General features: G+C 40.4%; 1 protein-coding gene across 3 annotated transcripts; it reads right to left on the bottom strand.

Annotated features, from left to right (window-relative positions):
* Positions 1 to 1,070: 1,070 nt before the first annotated feature.
* Positions 1,071 to 17,006, bottom strand: tbc1d24 (TBC1 domain family, member 24). 3 transcript variants are annotated; one of them, XM_058995786.1, is made up of 7 exons: positions 16,983 to 17,006; positions 11,368 to 12,444; positions 8,954 to 9,112; positions 8,563 to 8,626; positions 7,199 to 7,294; positions 5,134 to 5,350; positions 1,071 to 4,348 (listed from the first exon to the last, which is right to left on the bottom strand). In XM_058995786.1, exons 2-7 carry the CDS (start codon positions 12,357 to 12,359, stop codon positions 4,194 to 4,196), a joined length of 1,683 nt encoding a protein of 560 aa, XP_058851769.1. In that variant the 5' UTR covers positions 12,360 to 12,444; positions 16,983 to 17,006; the 3' UTR covers positions 1,071 to 4,193. The 3 variants fall into 3 exon arrangements, with proteins under 3 accessions (XP_058851769.1, XP_058851770.1, XP_033908408.3); XM_058995787.1 differs by lacking the exon at positions 16,983 to 17,006 and adding an exon at positions 15,905 to 16,004 and having other exon boundaries at positions 1,071 to 4,382; XM_034052517.3 differs by lacking the exon at positions 16,983 to 17,006 and adding an exon at positions 15,905 to 16,004.
* Between the last annotated feature and the right edge of the window lie 605 nt (positions 17,007 to 17,611).

Here is a 17,611-nt window from a genome sequence, read left to right as displayed (position 1 = left end):
ATTGGTGCTCAGCATTTCGTTTAGCATTATGACATGTGATACATGTTCAAAGATGATATTGCTTATCTGCATCTCCAAATTGACTCGTATTACTGCTGTTATTTATTTATTTTTTTTCTTTTTTGTTGAGTTGATGAATAAATGCATCAGCTGTTTTGTAAACGTATGCATCAATGGTATAAAAAAAAGCAGGTATCACTCCAACCAAATAATTAACACAATATAGAAATCCACAATTATTGTACAATAACATTGAAAGACATGGCACACACAGTGTAAGTGCTTGGGAGCTCAGAATTGGAACAGTGTTGCCATGCTATACAAAGGTGTATTGGTGAATCACAACACATGTTTAATTTACTCCGGCTTAAGAAATAGCTAGACATCTGTTCAGTGGACAGTAGTGGGAAATGCTGTGCATCAATGATTCATGATGCTTCCTCATAAGATATCGTGTGTCACTGAGACATGACCAAAGTCACTAAATCATACAAATGCTTGAATAAATGTGATTTGAACCACGTGATACCTGTGACAGGCTTATGTAGGGCTGTTAATCTATAGAAATCCACCCACATGACGCATGGGCTTATAAATGAAACCAAAAGAGCTGAATGTATTTTTACAGAGAACAGCGTATACTGTACCCAAGTGTAAGCCTATGCACCTATTTGTGCAGGTATACGGTACACGTACATATGATGTATCCCTTAAGGAACCTTACATGTATTGCAGGTGGATTGTTACACACCTTATGGACTTATAAGGGAGTGGCAGTTTGCCTTTAAGCTGTGCCTGACTGACAGTACAGCATGTGGTGCAAATGGCTTGGCTGAATGGGTGACACTAGAATCTGAGTGAAATCCAGAATGGGACCAACCGGGAACAAGGCATGAGGGAGGAATGAGGCTGAATGGAGCTGTCACTGGAACCCAGTGTGGACCAGTGGATGCAACACTGAATCAGACAGGCAGAGCAAGAGTGTACCCGAATGGGATCTCATTCATAGTCGAGAGATAAGTCAATTCCTGTTTCCATAATATTCCATGAACTGCTAAGAGACTGATCACTTGGAGGCAAAAGCAATCTATTACTTTATTCTACTGTAGTCATTGTATAACAGTTTACATTCAAATACTTTATAACAGTGAATTCTAGATTTTCACAATTCTGCATGATGAAACTCAATGCCAAGTTCACTACACAAAGATCAAGATTTAAACACATCAAGCTGTAGACATGTCACAACATAAAACACTGAAAATACAATACAAGGATACGTCAGTTGACGGTTACATTATATACTGTAAATATCTATACATTTATATATTTAAAACAAAAACAAAAAGGGGGTATATTCAGGTTTTGAATTGTCCACAAATTGTTCAAAGCTTTTTACTCCAAATTAACAAAATCATGTACTTTACACTTTGGAGTAAAGTTTTAAAAATGTATAATGATTCCGATAATAGTACCCAATGCTAGAGAATCAGAATGCATCTACACACACAAAGTATAACTCCAGCAGTACAAATGGGGTTACCAAGATATAGCCTTCAATCAACAGCTCAGCAATTTTCAGTATTGTGGGGAAAAAAATGTCATCATGAGCTACATATCCAGTATAAAGTTATATCCAAAGTTGTCAGTCTTCAGTCAAGATATAGCCTTGAGTTTTTCAGCCAATAAGGTGTTAATATCGTGAAAAGGCAGAATGTCATACATCAATTGCAATAATATTTTCATGTTCGTGCAAACTTTAACACAAAAACTGTGGAGGAGTTTCAGAAGATATACAAGAAAGTGTACATAAAGTACGTTTGAATACCCTAAATAAATGGTGTAAGGAACTAGCATGCCACGTTATCCCAGTAAGATGAGTGGTTCTCAAACTATAGGTAAAAATGCGATACTACGGAGAAACTATTGCAAAGCCCACAGCAACTCTAATATGCAAATTGCAGTCCATTTGAAAGATCATATTTAAAAAAAAAAAAAAACTGACAGCAGCAAAAACTTGATGCGAAGGGCATCTTTTAGTTTTGACCCCTGTTTGTATCAATTATTAAAAATATATATATATATAAAGATACTTGCACCAGCGCTTCTTCATTTCTGTGTAGACAGATATGTATGACAATGATATATATAGATAGATAGATAGATAGATAGATAGATAGATAAACAGATAGACAGATAGATAGATAAAACAGCTGATATTGTACAGACAATAAAACAACTACAATATTGTAAGGTCTGCGTCTTGATAAAGTAAGGAGGGGGAGAGGAGCTCCAGTCATTGTAATAGCTGGACAGCTGTTTCTCTCTCAGATTACCCAGAAGAGTGCAGAGTGGATATATGAGATTGCACAGCAAGGGTTGCAATAGCTGCTGCTTGCTCTCTACATATCTTGCACGAGATTATATTTCACTATATTCTGTACCGTGGCACCAACAATTATTCAGACAGATCCCCCTTTCAAAATATTACAGTTAAAGTCAATTTTAAAGTGTTTCCCCTGTTTTAATAAATGTTTTAAAAAAAAACTCACTGTCACGCAGAACCACCCTCAATTAAGTATATTATTGATATGGTCAGGAGGCAGGAGTTTGTGTAAATAAATAATTGGTTCCTTCCTATTTGCATGTATTTATCTTGCTCTTAATTGTATTATTACTTGTACTATGATACTTGAAATGTATTTGCTTACGATTGTAAGTCGCCCTGGATAAGGGCGTCTGCTAATAAATAAATAATAATAATAATAATAATAATAATAATGAACAACTATTAATAAGCCTAGACATGGGAGAGTTAGCAGGGGCCTTATTACTGGTCATTTCAATAACATACCTAAACAAGTGTCTAAAAAATTGTTGCTGTTGTATGCACAGAATCACACAGAACCCTGAGTTTCAACTCAAAATCCAATCTTAGAAAAAACATAACAAAAAAATACTAATAATATTAAACATTAAAAATGTAATCTTACATTAAAAGATAAGCGCTCAACATAGCTATAATAAGGATGATTTACATGATTAGACTCTGTAGTTCTACCTGATTTCAGAGTGTCAGATGTTGTCCTGTAATCTGCTGTTCAGTTGTGAATATAGTAAACATGCATTTTCATTTTTAAACACCTGGTACTACACTTGGTAAAGGAGGTCCTCAGTTTGCTTGCCTTGTCTGCCAGGAAATTTGTTACTGCTTCGCTTCTTAGGTTTGCCTCAACAGTGTCTTCGGGGGGGGGGTGACTAGCTTAAAAGACCAGGAATGTGCATCTGAAATCAAGGCCTGTAAACAGAGATGTCCCCCAATGCAAAATATAACATAAAAAATAAAAATATGACTCTACATGTAAACATTACTTTTACCCTCCAACTGATTCTTCTGATCAAAAACCTGGTCGGCCGTTTAAACACTGTGTAAGGTTCAGATAACTTCATCATTCCACCTGGAATAGTGGAAACTTCGAAAAAGTGCCAATTAAACAGTAGCCTGTGTCTTTATAAGTGCAGGGCTGAGTTCTCAGGCTGCTGCTTTGAAGAAAAAATGGTTTAAATACACAGAGCTAATGGCTCTTGAGTTCCCTGCCTGCTATTCAGTCCTGGGTCTCTCAAGCAGAGACTGGCTGAATTGTGTGATGTTTGTTTTGTGATGTGCATTACACTAATGTCCACTGGGGGCCAGATGGAGACCAACAAACTAATGACAAGCAACCAAATTCAAACCCAGGCCTCCAGAAATGAAAGACAAGACCTGCTGCGCCACCTACTGTATGCATTGTTGCAAGAATCCAATGAGACATGGTGGACAGATGAACCAATCCAATCAAAACTTTGATTCAAAACTAATATAAATCCTAGCACCACCAGAAAGCACCCTGGTTCATGTGCAATTTTCATCAGTGGTAGAGCCCCTCAGAGCTCTACTGACTATGCAGCATCTATTCAAAAATATCAATGTCAATCATACCTGTGAAAATCAGTGAGCAAATATAACCAAGACGCTTATTGCTGTGCTGGTTCTGAATCATAGCTACTGACTCCTCTATGCAGGTGTAGCCAAGGGAGGAGCCAGGAATTAACTTATCTGCCGTGCAGCTCATTGCTCCCTTTCCCTTCCTCCAGGTCTATCCCCAGCAGGGGTTTTGTTAGCTGGGTGCTGCGGATCCCTTGCAGAGCTCTGCTTAGGAGCTCATGGCATCCTGGAAGCCCCACTGCTCTAGCACTGCGATCTGGAAGTTCTCTGAGCAGAGCGGCTGGTTGTCGAAGGTGTTGCAGCGTGCCGTACGCCCGTGGTTCAACTCTGCATCAATGTACAGTGCGTTGCCGTCGCCCCCTCCTGGTTGGACCAAGAAAAGAGCAGGCAGGGTCAGCTAAAATGGACACACCAATGGAGGACACCTGGTTTTACTCAAACAGACAGTATCGAAACAAACTATGGAAACAACAACAAACGATTTGCAGAAAGTCAGTAGGTGGAGATTTTATTGCCCATTTTTCCTCAAAGACCCCTTACTTACTAAATATCTTGGTATCACTGAATACATTCCTGCATCATTTCCTCTTAAAAAATGTTATGAGCAATCTGTCTCAAAAGTGCAGTGGTATTTTAAATATGATCCATTTATTACCAATAGTTCTCTATTTTACCTAGTCTGGTATGTGTTGTCCTTGACAGTCTTTTTTTTGAGGTTCAAATGAAGAGAAAAAGTCACACCCAGTTATTCTGCATTGGAAGTAAGAGGATCATATTTAGAGTACCACTGCGCTTGTGGGACAGACTGTTCATTTAAATCTAATTAGGGACACAGAGATATTAAGTGAGCCCGTAGCCCAAGTGAGATTATCAGGCTATAAAACTCCCCATCCCCAGTTGTACTGCTTTCCTGTAAAAAAGAGAACCTTTCCAGTTGTGAATGGCTTGCTCATTGAAATAAAGGAGACCATTATCTATTGGTCTGATTGAGGAGAAAAATGAGCAATATAATCCCCACCCCCCAGTCAATCATTTATTGTTTCCATAATCTGCACTGGTACTGTAAATCCAGTACAAATAAACAGGATCTGCAGCACTACTGTACCCTCATCCTGCGTATGAAAGGAAACCTGCGTGGGCTGACTCACCAATGACAATGGACTCCTGGCTCCCTGCCATGAACATGGAGGCTGCTTTGGAAGCGTTGAAGTGGCGGGCATCCAGGAAGGGGGAGAGGCGGTCCGAGCTGCCTGGGGCGTCCTCGCTGGGGGGCTGCGGCGATTCGGCATTGCGGGGGGGCACTGCCAGGGACAGCTCAGGGTGACGGATCACGACCCATTCGTAGCGTTCCACCTCTGGCTTCAACTACAGCAAGAAGTAAAAGAGTAAATTATATATATATATATATATATATATATATATATATATATATATATATATATATATATATATATATATATATATATATATATAAAAACAACAGGAATCCATCTGCCAAGTCTCTGAATCACCACCACCAAAAAAAAACAAAAAACAGCACAGAATGCACTTAGAATACTGTGTTCAATTCTGGTCCCCGCGATACAAAAAGGATATTGTGGTCTTGGATTGTCTAGCAAAGAGCAAACAGATTAATGCTGGTGAGGAGCTAGCGAGTCATGTTGTTGATGCTGAAGCATTGGGATTATTTAAACTATCACTAGGCAAGGTTCTGGGATCAACCAGCTACTAGGACGAACGCCAATGGGCCGAATGACCCTTCGTTTGTGAATGTCTTATGCTATTTTGTTATAAAATTGGAGCCGAGTATCCTATTCCCAAGTACTCTTTTTGACAAAGAAGAAACAGATAATGTCATAATATCCAGAGGGAAAAAAAAAGTTTCTATCAGTGGCAAACATCAGTAACCACAAGTCCCTTTATTTTCTACCAGTGGCTGCATGGCCACCCATGCAATGTGATCCCTGTAGCTGGGTAGGTAATCCCTGATGTGGCTATGTCTTGGTCTTCTCTCAGACAGTGTCGGGTATCAGGGAGCTCAGGTGTTACTGTGCCGCAGGTTTTGAGTTGCAGTGTACATGGTTTGGATGAAGCTGAAAAGTGCCAGCTCTTCTGTTAGGCTTGACCGGCCCGAGCTGAAGCTGCATTGCACAGGAAAAAAGAAAAACGTTTCCAAAGAAATACAACTGATAATGGGGTTTGTGCGCTGCGCCGGAAATGTGCAGAAGCAGCACATAATGTAGATTTATTGTGTAGCTCTTTTCACATGCCTCAAGAAAAGATATAAACATGCTGAATGTGCTTTCAAACAGAAAGCAATAATACTAATTTAAAAAAGGCCCAGCAGTATTTCCCAGCTCCAGAGAGTATTGCACTGCCTGGCCACTTTATTAGGACCTGTCTACACAACTAAAAGAACACAGGCCCTCAAACAAGAATGCAGTTAGATTTAGTGAATTGAGAAAAGCAAAGCAACTGAGCAACAGCACTCATTGTGAACGAGTGCATCTTAAAGGGAGTTTGCTGTCTTAAAATAGTCACACGAGTGTGTCCTGGATAAAACAGTTTGTAATATTAAAAGCACACAGAAAAATACCAGTATTTTTTCTTATAGAAGTTTGATAAAATGGTATTGAACACACTTCCAGTAATTACTCTTCTTGGTCCTTTCAGTATTTGATTTCAGTGTTTTAACTTATTTTAAAGTGATCAAAGCTCAACTCCTGACAAACGGTATCAATGAACTGGGTGTTTATGGGTCTTGCACCGATGACACAAACACACAATACAGTACGAAAACAAACATTGCACTGTCCCACTATCATTTGAATCTGGAGACAGTGAGATCATGAACACCTTTCATAAAGGTGGAGCGCCCTCTTGTGGCTCATGTGATTACTGCTCTCTTGACAAATATAAAACATTTGTACAATTTTTTGCAGGGTAATAAAAATGCATAAAATAGGCATTTGTTCATTCACTGAAAATGGTATTTTTTTCATTTTGAAAAGTATGTTCCTTTTGTATTTCAACTTAGGTTATAGCCTATGGATATATGCTATTTTCTGTGCATTTTTGCTGAAACCAGTTGTGGTCCAGCTTACATTCTAAGACACTACGCCAAATCTGCACAAATGAAAACACTGTGATGCATTGCATGCAGTATCCTTGTATAACTGTATGAGAGAGTGTGGGCTCTTCCCAAGTACTAACCCTGAAGACAAAGCACTCTCCAGTCCCGAAGAAGCTGAGCTTGTTCCCATTACGCCTGCGCTCTGCCCAGTCAGTCGACAGGTACGCTCCACACACCTGGGGACAGGTTCAACAAACACACAGGCACCGCACTGTCAAAGAGGGCTGCAGCACCATTCACAATTCATTGCATTTCAGAGACTGGCTCCCCTAGTGGACAGGTTTAAACTGCAACTTCAGATTACAGCTGTAGACCACATGACTGTCACAGCTGCTCATCTGCAATCTGCTTTTATTAATAAACCCACGTGCAGTTAATGAAAATGGAAGCAACTGAAAATGTGTGTACACACTTTACACTGATCACATACACATGGATTTGCTCCAATGGCGTACGAGAATCACATTTTTAGTTAATGATAAGTAGCTAAATATTTTTAAGATTATCACTAGATCTGTCTGTCTGTCTGTCTGTCTGTCTGTCTCTCCGTCTGTCTCTCTCTATATAAATTCGAAATATAGAAAATCGTAAAGGATGCTATATTATACAAGAGGTCAAAAAGGCTACTGGCTGCTCTGCCCTTGAGTGGCTGAAAACCAGCTTGTATCTTACACAGCACCCTACACTATACTATCTACTTATTTATTATTAATAATTTACAGTTAAATCAAAATAATTAAACAGTACAGCTGATTTTAATGTGAAGTCACTTCAAAACAAAACTGACAAAGACATTTTAGATGCCTGTATCACACATCAATATCAGGGTCTTAAACAGTTAACTCTCCCCAATGTATCATTCTTAGAAACTGATTTTTCATAAAAAGGTTTTAATAAGTGTTTTCCCCCACCAATACCTGACTCATCAATACAACATACTGCAATGTCAGATCATGGCAGTTCTGCAAATAACAGACGATGCATTATCAGACCACACGAGTCACTGTGCTCTTCTAATGTCCTTCCAGAGGTCATAAAACACATTTCTTTTGTTAAGAGGATTCAGCATTAGCCGCGCTGCCTGAGCCGCAGTCTGATTGCACTGCATGTTCTGCTTTGTTCCTCTTCTGCAGTGCGTCGTGAGGCTCTGTGAGAGAGCTGCAGGGAGTTACGCCATTCTGAACAGAGCCGTTGTTTAATGCTGCTAAGGCACCACCCCTTTGGTAACTTCAATGCCATCCTCCTCATTCACAGAAAGCAGAATATATATTATACGAACATTAGTGTCGTCCACATTGCAAGATTCCCCCCCCACCCCACACACACATTTTGACACAGCGGTAAGTCTTTGCTAGAATTGTATTTTCAATCTCAGGAATACACTCTGGAATTGAATTGTGTCTCCACGTTTTGTGCAGAGATGATCGCACCAGATCATTCTTACCTCTTGGTCTGTGGTCCTGATGAGCAGGAGAGTGGGCTCATAACCCTCGGACTGTGCATAGAACCTGAGAGAGAACAGACCAGAAAGGGTTAAATGAACTGTATCTATTCTAAAAGTTTTTACCCTTGTATGTAATTTTGTTCCTAGTGGTTTTTTTTTTTGTTTGGTTTTTTTTTTGTGATTTTATACAAAGCTATACTCTCCGTTATTACATTTTGCTATGCTTTTACTATGGGGAAATGTTTATAAAGCTGAGAGAACAGCTGGAACTTTCAGATTTCAGGAGACAAGGTCTCCCGGCCTCCTGGAACCAGGTTTCAAGCCGCTTTTCCTGAAAAGTGGCTTTGTGTTCCCTCAGCTTAAGGGTGATGGCTCTGTTCCCGTGCACTACCTGTTGAGACTGCAGCCGTGCTCGGAGGTGGTGAACAGCAGCTGGGGCTGGCAGAGAGCGAACCTCTCCGGGATCCAGGCCCAGATATCACGCATCTCCTTCACACTCACAATGTCAGATTTGAAACTCTCTGTGTCCACCACCAGATGCACGTTCCGTCTGTGAAGAAAACAAGGCAACTTAGAAGAAGTACTGTAGCAGAAGTCTTCGACTGCGTTCTCTCACCGCCGCAAAAATCCCTACAGCGGCGCAGGAGAACTAAAGGTCAGCGGGCACCCTCTGATCTTTACACCCAGCCGCTCTACAGCATAGGCTGGCAAGCTACCGGCCCATGGAGGAGAAAGGCCAGCCCGGCAGCTGTCCGCTTGAGCTCATGAAGAAAACATTATTATTTAAAAGCAAGACGACTTTGCTGTTTCTTATCAAAAAACAAAGGGAAGAGCTTTAGTCTAGCGAGGCTCCGATAAGGATACCAGGGAGATAAATTGATCACTGAATGTTTATTTGACAGTAAGTGATGCGTTTTTGGGTCTCTTAATGTTTGGTTACAAAGCGTACAATCCCACCTGTAGTCCTCCTTCCACTGGAGTCCTAACAGCAAAGAGTTACTTATAGAAGAACCAAAAAAAAGTTCACCTGAATGATCCAGAGCAGAGTGGTGCAGTGACTTACCTCCTAGAGGGTGACACGTTAGAGGAGACACAGAGCACAGAGCAGAGAGAACGCGGCAGAGCAGACAGGAGGAGGTCGTGAAAAGCACAGGACAGAAACAGAAAGGAACCGTTATGAGTGACATGATACCCAGTGCCGGAGAATACCCCAAGGCTGTGCAATGAAACTCTCAATCAATAAATCAATCCAGGGACTGAATGGTAATACTGGAAATCCTGGGGAACAAACCTCTGTGCTGTCTGAACAGCCCCTTGGTAACCTGTAATGCTCTGTCCTGGTACAGCGTTATTAGGGATTGTGACTATAGGGCTAAACCCAAGTCCATTTGTAACCCACAAGAGGTAGTTTTACATTTTTTTTATTTTTTTTATTGTGACCTTGGAAGCACATTTTGAAGATGTCAGTTTTAGTTGCCTGCCAAAGTGTCTTCATAGCTATAAAAGCCAGTGCTATCTAGCGACAGTTTTGCAATTTCTTAAATTTGGTTTAGCTGGCACTACGAATGCTCAATCAGAAACTAAAGTAGATAAATGTTTCAGCTGGTGCCTTGTTCAGTGCACTGCTGTGCACTAGATGGTGCTGGCGCGTACTGATATAGACACATTGGCTGATCTGGCTTATTGTGTCAATGGCAGGCAACCAGAATCGAAAAGCAGCTCCTGAAATCAGCTTAACACAGGTTTCAAATAAATAAAAAAAAAACAAAAAAAAAAAACACAATATTGAGTCATTGCAAAACAAACTTGTCAGAAGAATTCCAAACGTCATAAAAAGGTAAGGGAACAGTAGACATAAAAGAACATGAAATCTGAAGCTACTTACTCTGCAAAATGACTTTTTTTTCTTTTCAATGATCAGGGTCCTGTTTTTATAAAAATCAAGTACATGCGTTTTCTTTTTAATATGTGTGTTACATAGCTGTACATTTAAATTGAAATCTTATTGATTCTTATTTATTGGTAACACGTATGGTAAAACAGGGCGCGGTTTTACCCCCTTTCCCAACACATTTTCTAAGATTTTCTTTTTACCTGGGAATCAGAACCACCTGTAAATATACATTCCCTATTTTAAAGCAAGTGAAAATATCTGTAGATCAATGAAACGATATGAGCATGCAGCAATTTAGTTGCAAGTAGAGCACAAACTGACAGCCTTTGTGACAGGGTGAATGCAGGTAAAACACAATGCAAAAAAGCAACTGCAGTACCTAGGCAATCCACTGGAGGGAAAATGATTGCCCGGTCCCTCAGGTAGAATCAGAACTGCTGTTTGCTGTTAAGTTGTGATTAAGAAGGTGAAAATGTGAATGAGAAAAGGGGCTCTAGGATTGATGGAGGCATTGTTTGCACAGCAGTATTAAGCCTGATTGCTGAATGGAGAAGAGTGAAGGAGGGGCAAACCAGCTGGCAAGTGTCCAGGAGATCACATTTACTTTCTAGATTTTTTGTTTTAGTTTTTGGCTGTTTTTGCAAACCTACTGTATGTGTATTTGCTGGGTTTCATGAAATATATTGTTTGTGTTTGTGTTAATAAAACTTGACATTTTACTGCATACCACGTACACTCTGGGACATTCTTGTTAATAGTAATCTATAAAAATAATGATTTTTTTGTATAATGTAATGAACTAATGAATTTACTTTCTATAATGCATGCAATACCACTGCAGGTGGGGCATTTACTGTGGTTAACTTCTTTCAATGCTTTTACCCTGTATTCAACTAATATCTTAAAGCTACCTCTTCTGTTTGACTGTGATGCCCTTCTGCTTCAAAGACTTCTCGTTGGCCATCTGCAGCAGCCTGATCTCCTTGCGGCTGAACAGGCGGATACCAAAGGCCTTTTCCAGGAGCTTCTCGGGGGTCACAAATTTGCCCACTCTCTGAACGAAGATCTGCATCTCATCCTGGAGGTCCCCCCCTGTCCCCCCTGCCCCCCCGCTCTCTTCCAGCACCTCGACCCTCATCTTGCGGAAGAACTTGAGCAGGGCCAGGGCCACCCGGTACAGGATCTTGTAGCCCTCCACTAGGAAGACATCCAGGACCCGGGCCGCGAACGGCAAGGGCAGGTCTCCGAATATCCAGCGCAGCCAGTCTGAGTACACCTCCAGCACATCCTGGGACCTGGAGGTGGCGAGGATGAGCTTGTGAGCTCCGGGGCAGTACTTGCTGGCCAGATCTCCGAAGGTCATGCAGGACGACTCGTAAGCCAGGAAAGTCTGGTCAATCATGCGGCGGCCTGGCTCATTGCAGGCAAGTAAGCGGCAAACCTTCTCAAAGCACTCGGCTTCATCCTGGCTGAAGTGAAGCAGCAGTGCCACGATGGCAGGCAGCACTGGGCAGTAGGAGATGTCGGGGAACTGGTTGGCGATGCAGGTGACTATCTTGTGTGCCGCCCCGACCCCCTCTCTGTTCAGGCAGTAGCCGGGCACCGGGCTGCCATCCACAATTTCAGGCAGAGGCAGGGAGCTGACCTTGCGTTTCCCCACAACCTTGTCTACGATGTCGCGGTACACCTCTGCGTCAGGCGTCACAGTGCGGCAGGGGATGCCCTTGATGAGCTGCTGGTACACCTGCGCCCGGATGCTGTGGTTCTTTGCCCAGTGTCCCTGCCGGGCCAGCTGCTTGAGTTCTCGGGGGTCGGTGCAGGTGAGCTGGCCGGGGCCGCTGTTCTGGCACAGCTCACCCATCTTGTCTCGGTCCACAAAGCAGACATATTCAACATCAGCCATGTTAGGAGCTTAGGGTTAGAGGTGACAGCTGGAGATGCCTGGTTCTGCTGAGCTCAAGAGCCTTGCATGATGTTCTACTGTAGCTCTGTGGGAGAGATAAGAAGAATGGTATCAAAATACAATCAAAATAAAAGAGTTTTGAGATCAACCAACTACTGTGCTCTTGTTATAAGGTAGCCCTTTATACCGCAAAACAGGCTATAAGGCGGAATGGCTCCCCTTTTCTCCATAATGCCATTACACTAGCAATCTTTATAAGGTGGAACACAGGGGTAGGTGTACCGATCAGTCATTTTGTTGACATTCAATTCTCGTTAATACAAATTTCAAGGGACCAGCAACAAATGTTGCATAATACAAGTAATTTGTATTATCATGAGTAGCCTATAAGCCAAGTGTATACTGTCTGCTTTTATTTAAGCTAGTCAGTGGTACAGTGCTAAAAGATGCTCAGAATGAGTTGGAGGGGTTAGTGGCACATGTGTGCAGTCTATTGCTCCCAACACATTGGGGAAACCAGAAATGTCATAGAGATTTGTTTTCAAGGATTGTAAGTACACCCTGCTTTTAGGGAAAAATAAGTATTTGGCTGTTTGCCGCAAAACTGCATTGAGCACAACTGGCAATGCATGAGAAAAAGCAGACTGGGAAATAACAGCAACAATTGCGACTGTTTAAAACATGGTTTCAAAAGTTCTTAAAAAACTGATGCAACTGTAAGTGTCGCAATTGTCTGCAGATTTCGTACATCTCATTATAATATTTGAAAACCCTCATTTGCATCTCCACCCCCTATTTGCGAATTTATGCAGGAATGCCCATAATTACATATTCATCTACACTTGAATATGTAATAAAATGCTTCTGAACTCACCTGACCTGACAGTAACACTTGAGTTTATTACATATAGAAGCATTTTGTTCTGACCTGGGTCGTCCAAAGTGAAGTATTCCACACAGGCTCCCCCACACACCCACTCACTGTAACTATAATTTTTAGTCAGCTGTGACAGTCATAAGACTGAAAACCTGATGTCATCTAAATTGGAGCCTACATGACCTCTGAAGAAGTTATCAGCAAGCTGTACATATACCTATATTGATGTAGGTGTGTTGTGTGTGTGATTACCATTAAATCACACCAGCCCACACTGCACCTCTGTCCTTCAGCTCTAACCACTAGGCTGCACTGCCTCCCAGTGCCTCAGCTCACCATAGTAAACAAACCGCTACAATTGTTTTACAAAGGAAAGTTATGGAAAACTGTAAAGCAGCTGATAATGTTACTGAATTATACTAATGAGAATCATTGCAATTCAATCTTCTGGCCTTGAAGAGTACTGGGGCATACTGTATGTCATTACTTTGTCAAACAAACAAAAACATATTGAAGACCTCTCTGGTTGACTAAAACTTAAAATAGAAACGCATACCAGGAGCTGTGCTGAACTGTGTGGTGCAGTTTGTGCTGCTTGTACTCATGTATGGTGAGGGCACACCTCTATCTCATTTCATTTTACTCAGGGCTTGACTTTCCCATTTATTGAGATGTGTTGAAAATACCCCTTAATTTAAAGTACATTTCCCTGTTTACGAGACATGCAATATGCAATTAAAGAGGAACAATTATAATACAGAAAATGTGATTTAAAGCGTTTTTTTTTTTTTTTTTTTTTTTTATCTTACTGAGTGAATCATGTCTTTTTACAGCACAGTGGAAAAGGCGGCTGCCACACACCTGGCACAATGTTCTTCTTGTGAGGCAACACAACATTTTCTGCAAAATGTCACCCCATGGGTGAAACCAATGAAATGTAATTTAACTATTCTTGATAAACTTATCATTATACATAAATATATATATGTATATCGTTATATATTTGTGTGTGTATATATATATATTATTGGCAATGCACTTCCTTGTGTTCTCCTTCATCGTTTTGTAAATCATATTCATAATCTATACATTTAAACAATCCACCAATGATAACCAAAGTATAAAAAAAAAGTCCCTGGATTGGACCATGAGTGGTGCTGTAAAACATAATAAAATACACAATGAATAACAGGTTAGTATAGCTTTGGAGGGACGTCCTTTAGATAAGATGTTTAACCAGCAGGCACTTTGGATCCCATTGACCAGGGGTGTTGTGGACACAATCAAAGGCAGGTATTCCAATACAAAACAATTATGTCCTGGCTAAACTAATGACCCCCAGGGGTGCTCCTTAGGAGATAAAACTAGGTTACATTGCTTTTTCAATCAAATAAACTTGCAACTGTTTAACAGATACATTGAGAGAGTTGGGGGCTCTGTCACAGAGAGCTATAAAGGGGTACAGATTGAGGGAGTTGGGGGCTCTGTTACAGTATAGAGGGGTACAGATAGAGGTAGAGTTGGGGGCTCTGTTACAGTATAGAGGGGTACAGACTGAGGGAGAGTTGGGGGCTCTGTTACAGTATAGAGGGGTACAGATAGAGGTAGAGTTGGGGGCTCTGTTACAGTATAGAGGGGTACAGACTGAGGTAGAGTTGGGGGCTCTGTTAAAGTATAGAGGGGTAGAGTACAGATTAAGGGAGAGTTTGGGGCTCTGTTAGTGAATTTTAGAGGGGTACAGATTGAGGAGGAGCTGGGATATCTGTTCAGAGCTATACATGAAGAAGGTGCAAATTCCTGTGATACAAATTGTTACCAGATGGTAGCCACATGTTAAATTGACTTTGTACGTCCATTCCCTCCACAAAATGCATCGGTACAAACTTCAATAAAAAAATAAAAACAAACACTTCTAAGCGGTTTTAAGTGTCATCTTCTGGTTGATTCACTTCGTCCCCTCAGGGCCAACACACATATGTTAATTGTACCAACAATAATACAAAGCGAGACTTAAATATTTCCTTCTGCGGGCCCTGCGGCCACAACTCGAATACACTGAAGACCGTGAATAAACTACAAATCGGTACCCTATAAAACGTACAATAAATAAATAAATAAACAAATAAATAAATAAATACTGATAAGCGGTTTCGACATTTCAGCTAATGATCTATTGGCTGAACAACAAATAATGTGCATTTAAACTATATCGTTTTTAAAAATCCTACACATCATTTACTTTACATTATCCGAAAAAAAACAAATCTGCAAACTTAACATTTTAAACATTAAACGTGCATTGTTAAATACATACTAAGAATAACAGGACTACGTAAAATCCAGAAAACTGTTATTATTATACATCTCTAGCAGCATTGCACAAATATGCAAACTCATTTAGACAGCTAAAAACACAGAAACCGCTCTCCATTGCATAAACCATGCAACGCAATTAAACGAACCACATACATAAATCGTGCATTTAAAATGTTTACACTGTATTCATTTGGAATATTGCACGACCGCGTTTAATTTATTTGATGCATTTCCGTCTACATGATAGTGACAACTCAGTATACGACGCATTCCCCTTTTTATTTTTCTCCAATTCTGTTTCTTGCTGGTGAGATATCGTATTTTATCTATAAATGGATTAATTCCCAGTTACCTCTGTCCGCTCCGTTGTCTGCTTCCCTGTCAACAACCAGGCAGGTTTAGATCGCGCATGCGCGCGACGTCCGGTTAGCCAACCACTTCCTTGCCCCATACTGAACATGCGCAAAGCGATTACTTGTATTTTATTAACGTGCTGTATATCTAAGGACCTATTTGGCGATATTAGTGACTTATGTCTAGGCACCAAATATTGCAAGCTCGTAAACTGTACCATAGCTATGACCCTATGAGTATTTATAGTTAGTTCATCCAAGTGTCCATTAAATACAAGTATTTTGTAGCAGGCCGCCTGAGTGCACACCAATGCTTTAAAATATATTTATTACCCCCCTAATCTAATCAGCTTTCTTTTTTTTAACATTATTATCACATTTTATTGTACATATAATCATTTGATTATGTTCTTCTCTTAAGTTTTTGTATAATTACTATAAATAAATTCTATATTATAGATTCCACTCCAGTATTTCCCTGACAGTATAAGAGCCCCATGCGGTCCTTGATCGACTGTTAATGGATATGAACGAGTCTGATTTCAAATCGGATCCAGGTAGAAAAGCATTACTGTACTACTTTAGCAGTAGTACTTTTTAGTCGAGGGTGCACAACACATTTTCATACGTTTTTTACAGATCCAGTTTGTTTTTCCTAGATGCAGATAGTCGGGGAATACAGTGAGCTGGAATCGGATCTGAGGCAACCAAACTTGTGGTTAAAACAAGAAAAACAGCGCATGGTACTCGTTACACGTAATTAAATTCTGACTTCGTTAAACTTGTGACTGTTTACGATCCTGTTTTCCTGTAGATTGCCTTTTTCAATGAGCCACAGAACTTAGCGCTCATTATTAAGATGCAGGATAATGCCAGAGCTGGAAACTGAAAATAGACTGTTAATAGAACTTGTACTGTATAAGTCAATACGTTGCGTGACTGCTCAAACTGTGAAAACGCGCTACACACAGCATATTAGTTTCTTATAAACCACAACAATGAAGATTGCAGTAAGGTACTGCTATTAAACATTTACAATTCTGCACTGGCAGCTGCCTTTTTGGAGTTTCCTATTACCATAATAAAGCGCCATTAAGGATCTGTCAAATCTCGTGTCATCCTGTGCCTATAACATGTGACTGATTCTTATTGGCGCTTTATTATGGTAATAGGAAACTAAAGGCAGCTGTCAGGACATTTTCTCCTGGTTCTAGTCACGCGGTATTTTCTAAAGCCAAGGTTATTCCATGTGTGTATGTAACACTGACATCTAGTGGAGTAAATGGGAATATCCGTGTTCTTACTATTTCAGTGCCGCAGTTTAGACGGTGGTAGGAGGCCAGATACAGATGGGTCTTAATCCTGAAAGCGCAGGATTATGCTTTTACGTGAAATCCTTCCGCCCCCAAACATACAGGGTGGCGGTTTGAGACCAGTGATCTGCTACCAGGGTTTTCATGATTCTGCTATTCAGAAGAATATTTATCTTCTTTTTTTAAAATGTCGTTTGATTGAGTAGTGTTGATTTTTTTTTTTTTACTCGTGAGAGATTTCTTTTACAGTATACATGTACAGTAAAATTGAAAATTAAAGAATAATTGTTTGAACACAACACATTTATGTTAAATAAAGCTATTGTCAAGTTTCACCACAATTGGATACATTGTTTTTTCACAATGTCTTTGCAGAGGGATAATAATACCGCA

Source organism: Acipenser ruthenus, chromosome 22 (genome assembly GCF_902713425.1).
Source record: "Acipenser ruthenus chromosome 22, fAciRut3.2 maternal haplotype, whole genome shotgun sequence".
NCBI classification, from domain to species: domain Eukaryota; kingdom Metazoa; phylum Chordata; class Actinopteri; order Acipenseriformes; family Acipenseridae; genus Acipenser; species Acipenser ruthenus.
The sequence above is the reverse complement of the archived record's forward strand: the minus strand, read 5'-3'. Positions and strand labels throughout refer to the sequence as shown.

What these genes read in the sequence shown, in the direction of transcription:
- tbc1d24 (XM_058995786.1), bottom strand. Translation starts at nt 12,359, where the DNA reads ATGGCTGATGTTGAATATGTCTGCTTTGTGGACCGAGACAAGATGGGT. An exon ending in ATCACAGTCAAACAGAAGAG is followed by an intron (nt 9,113 to 11,367) that starts GTAGCTTTAAGA and finishes TTTTCTTCACAG; the next exon opens with ACGGAACGTGCATCTGGTGG. An exon ending in CCAGGAGTCCATTGTCATTG is followed by an intron (nt 4,349 to 5,133) that starts GTGAGTCAGCCC and finishes TGGTCCAACCAG; the next exon opens with GAGGGGGCGACGGCAACGCA.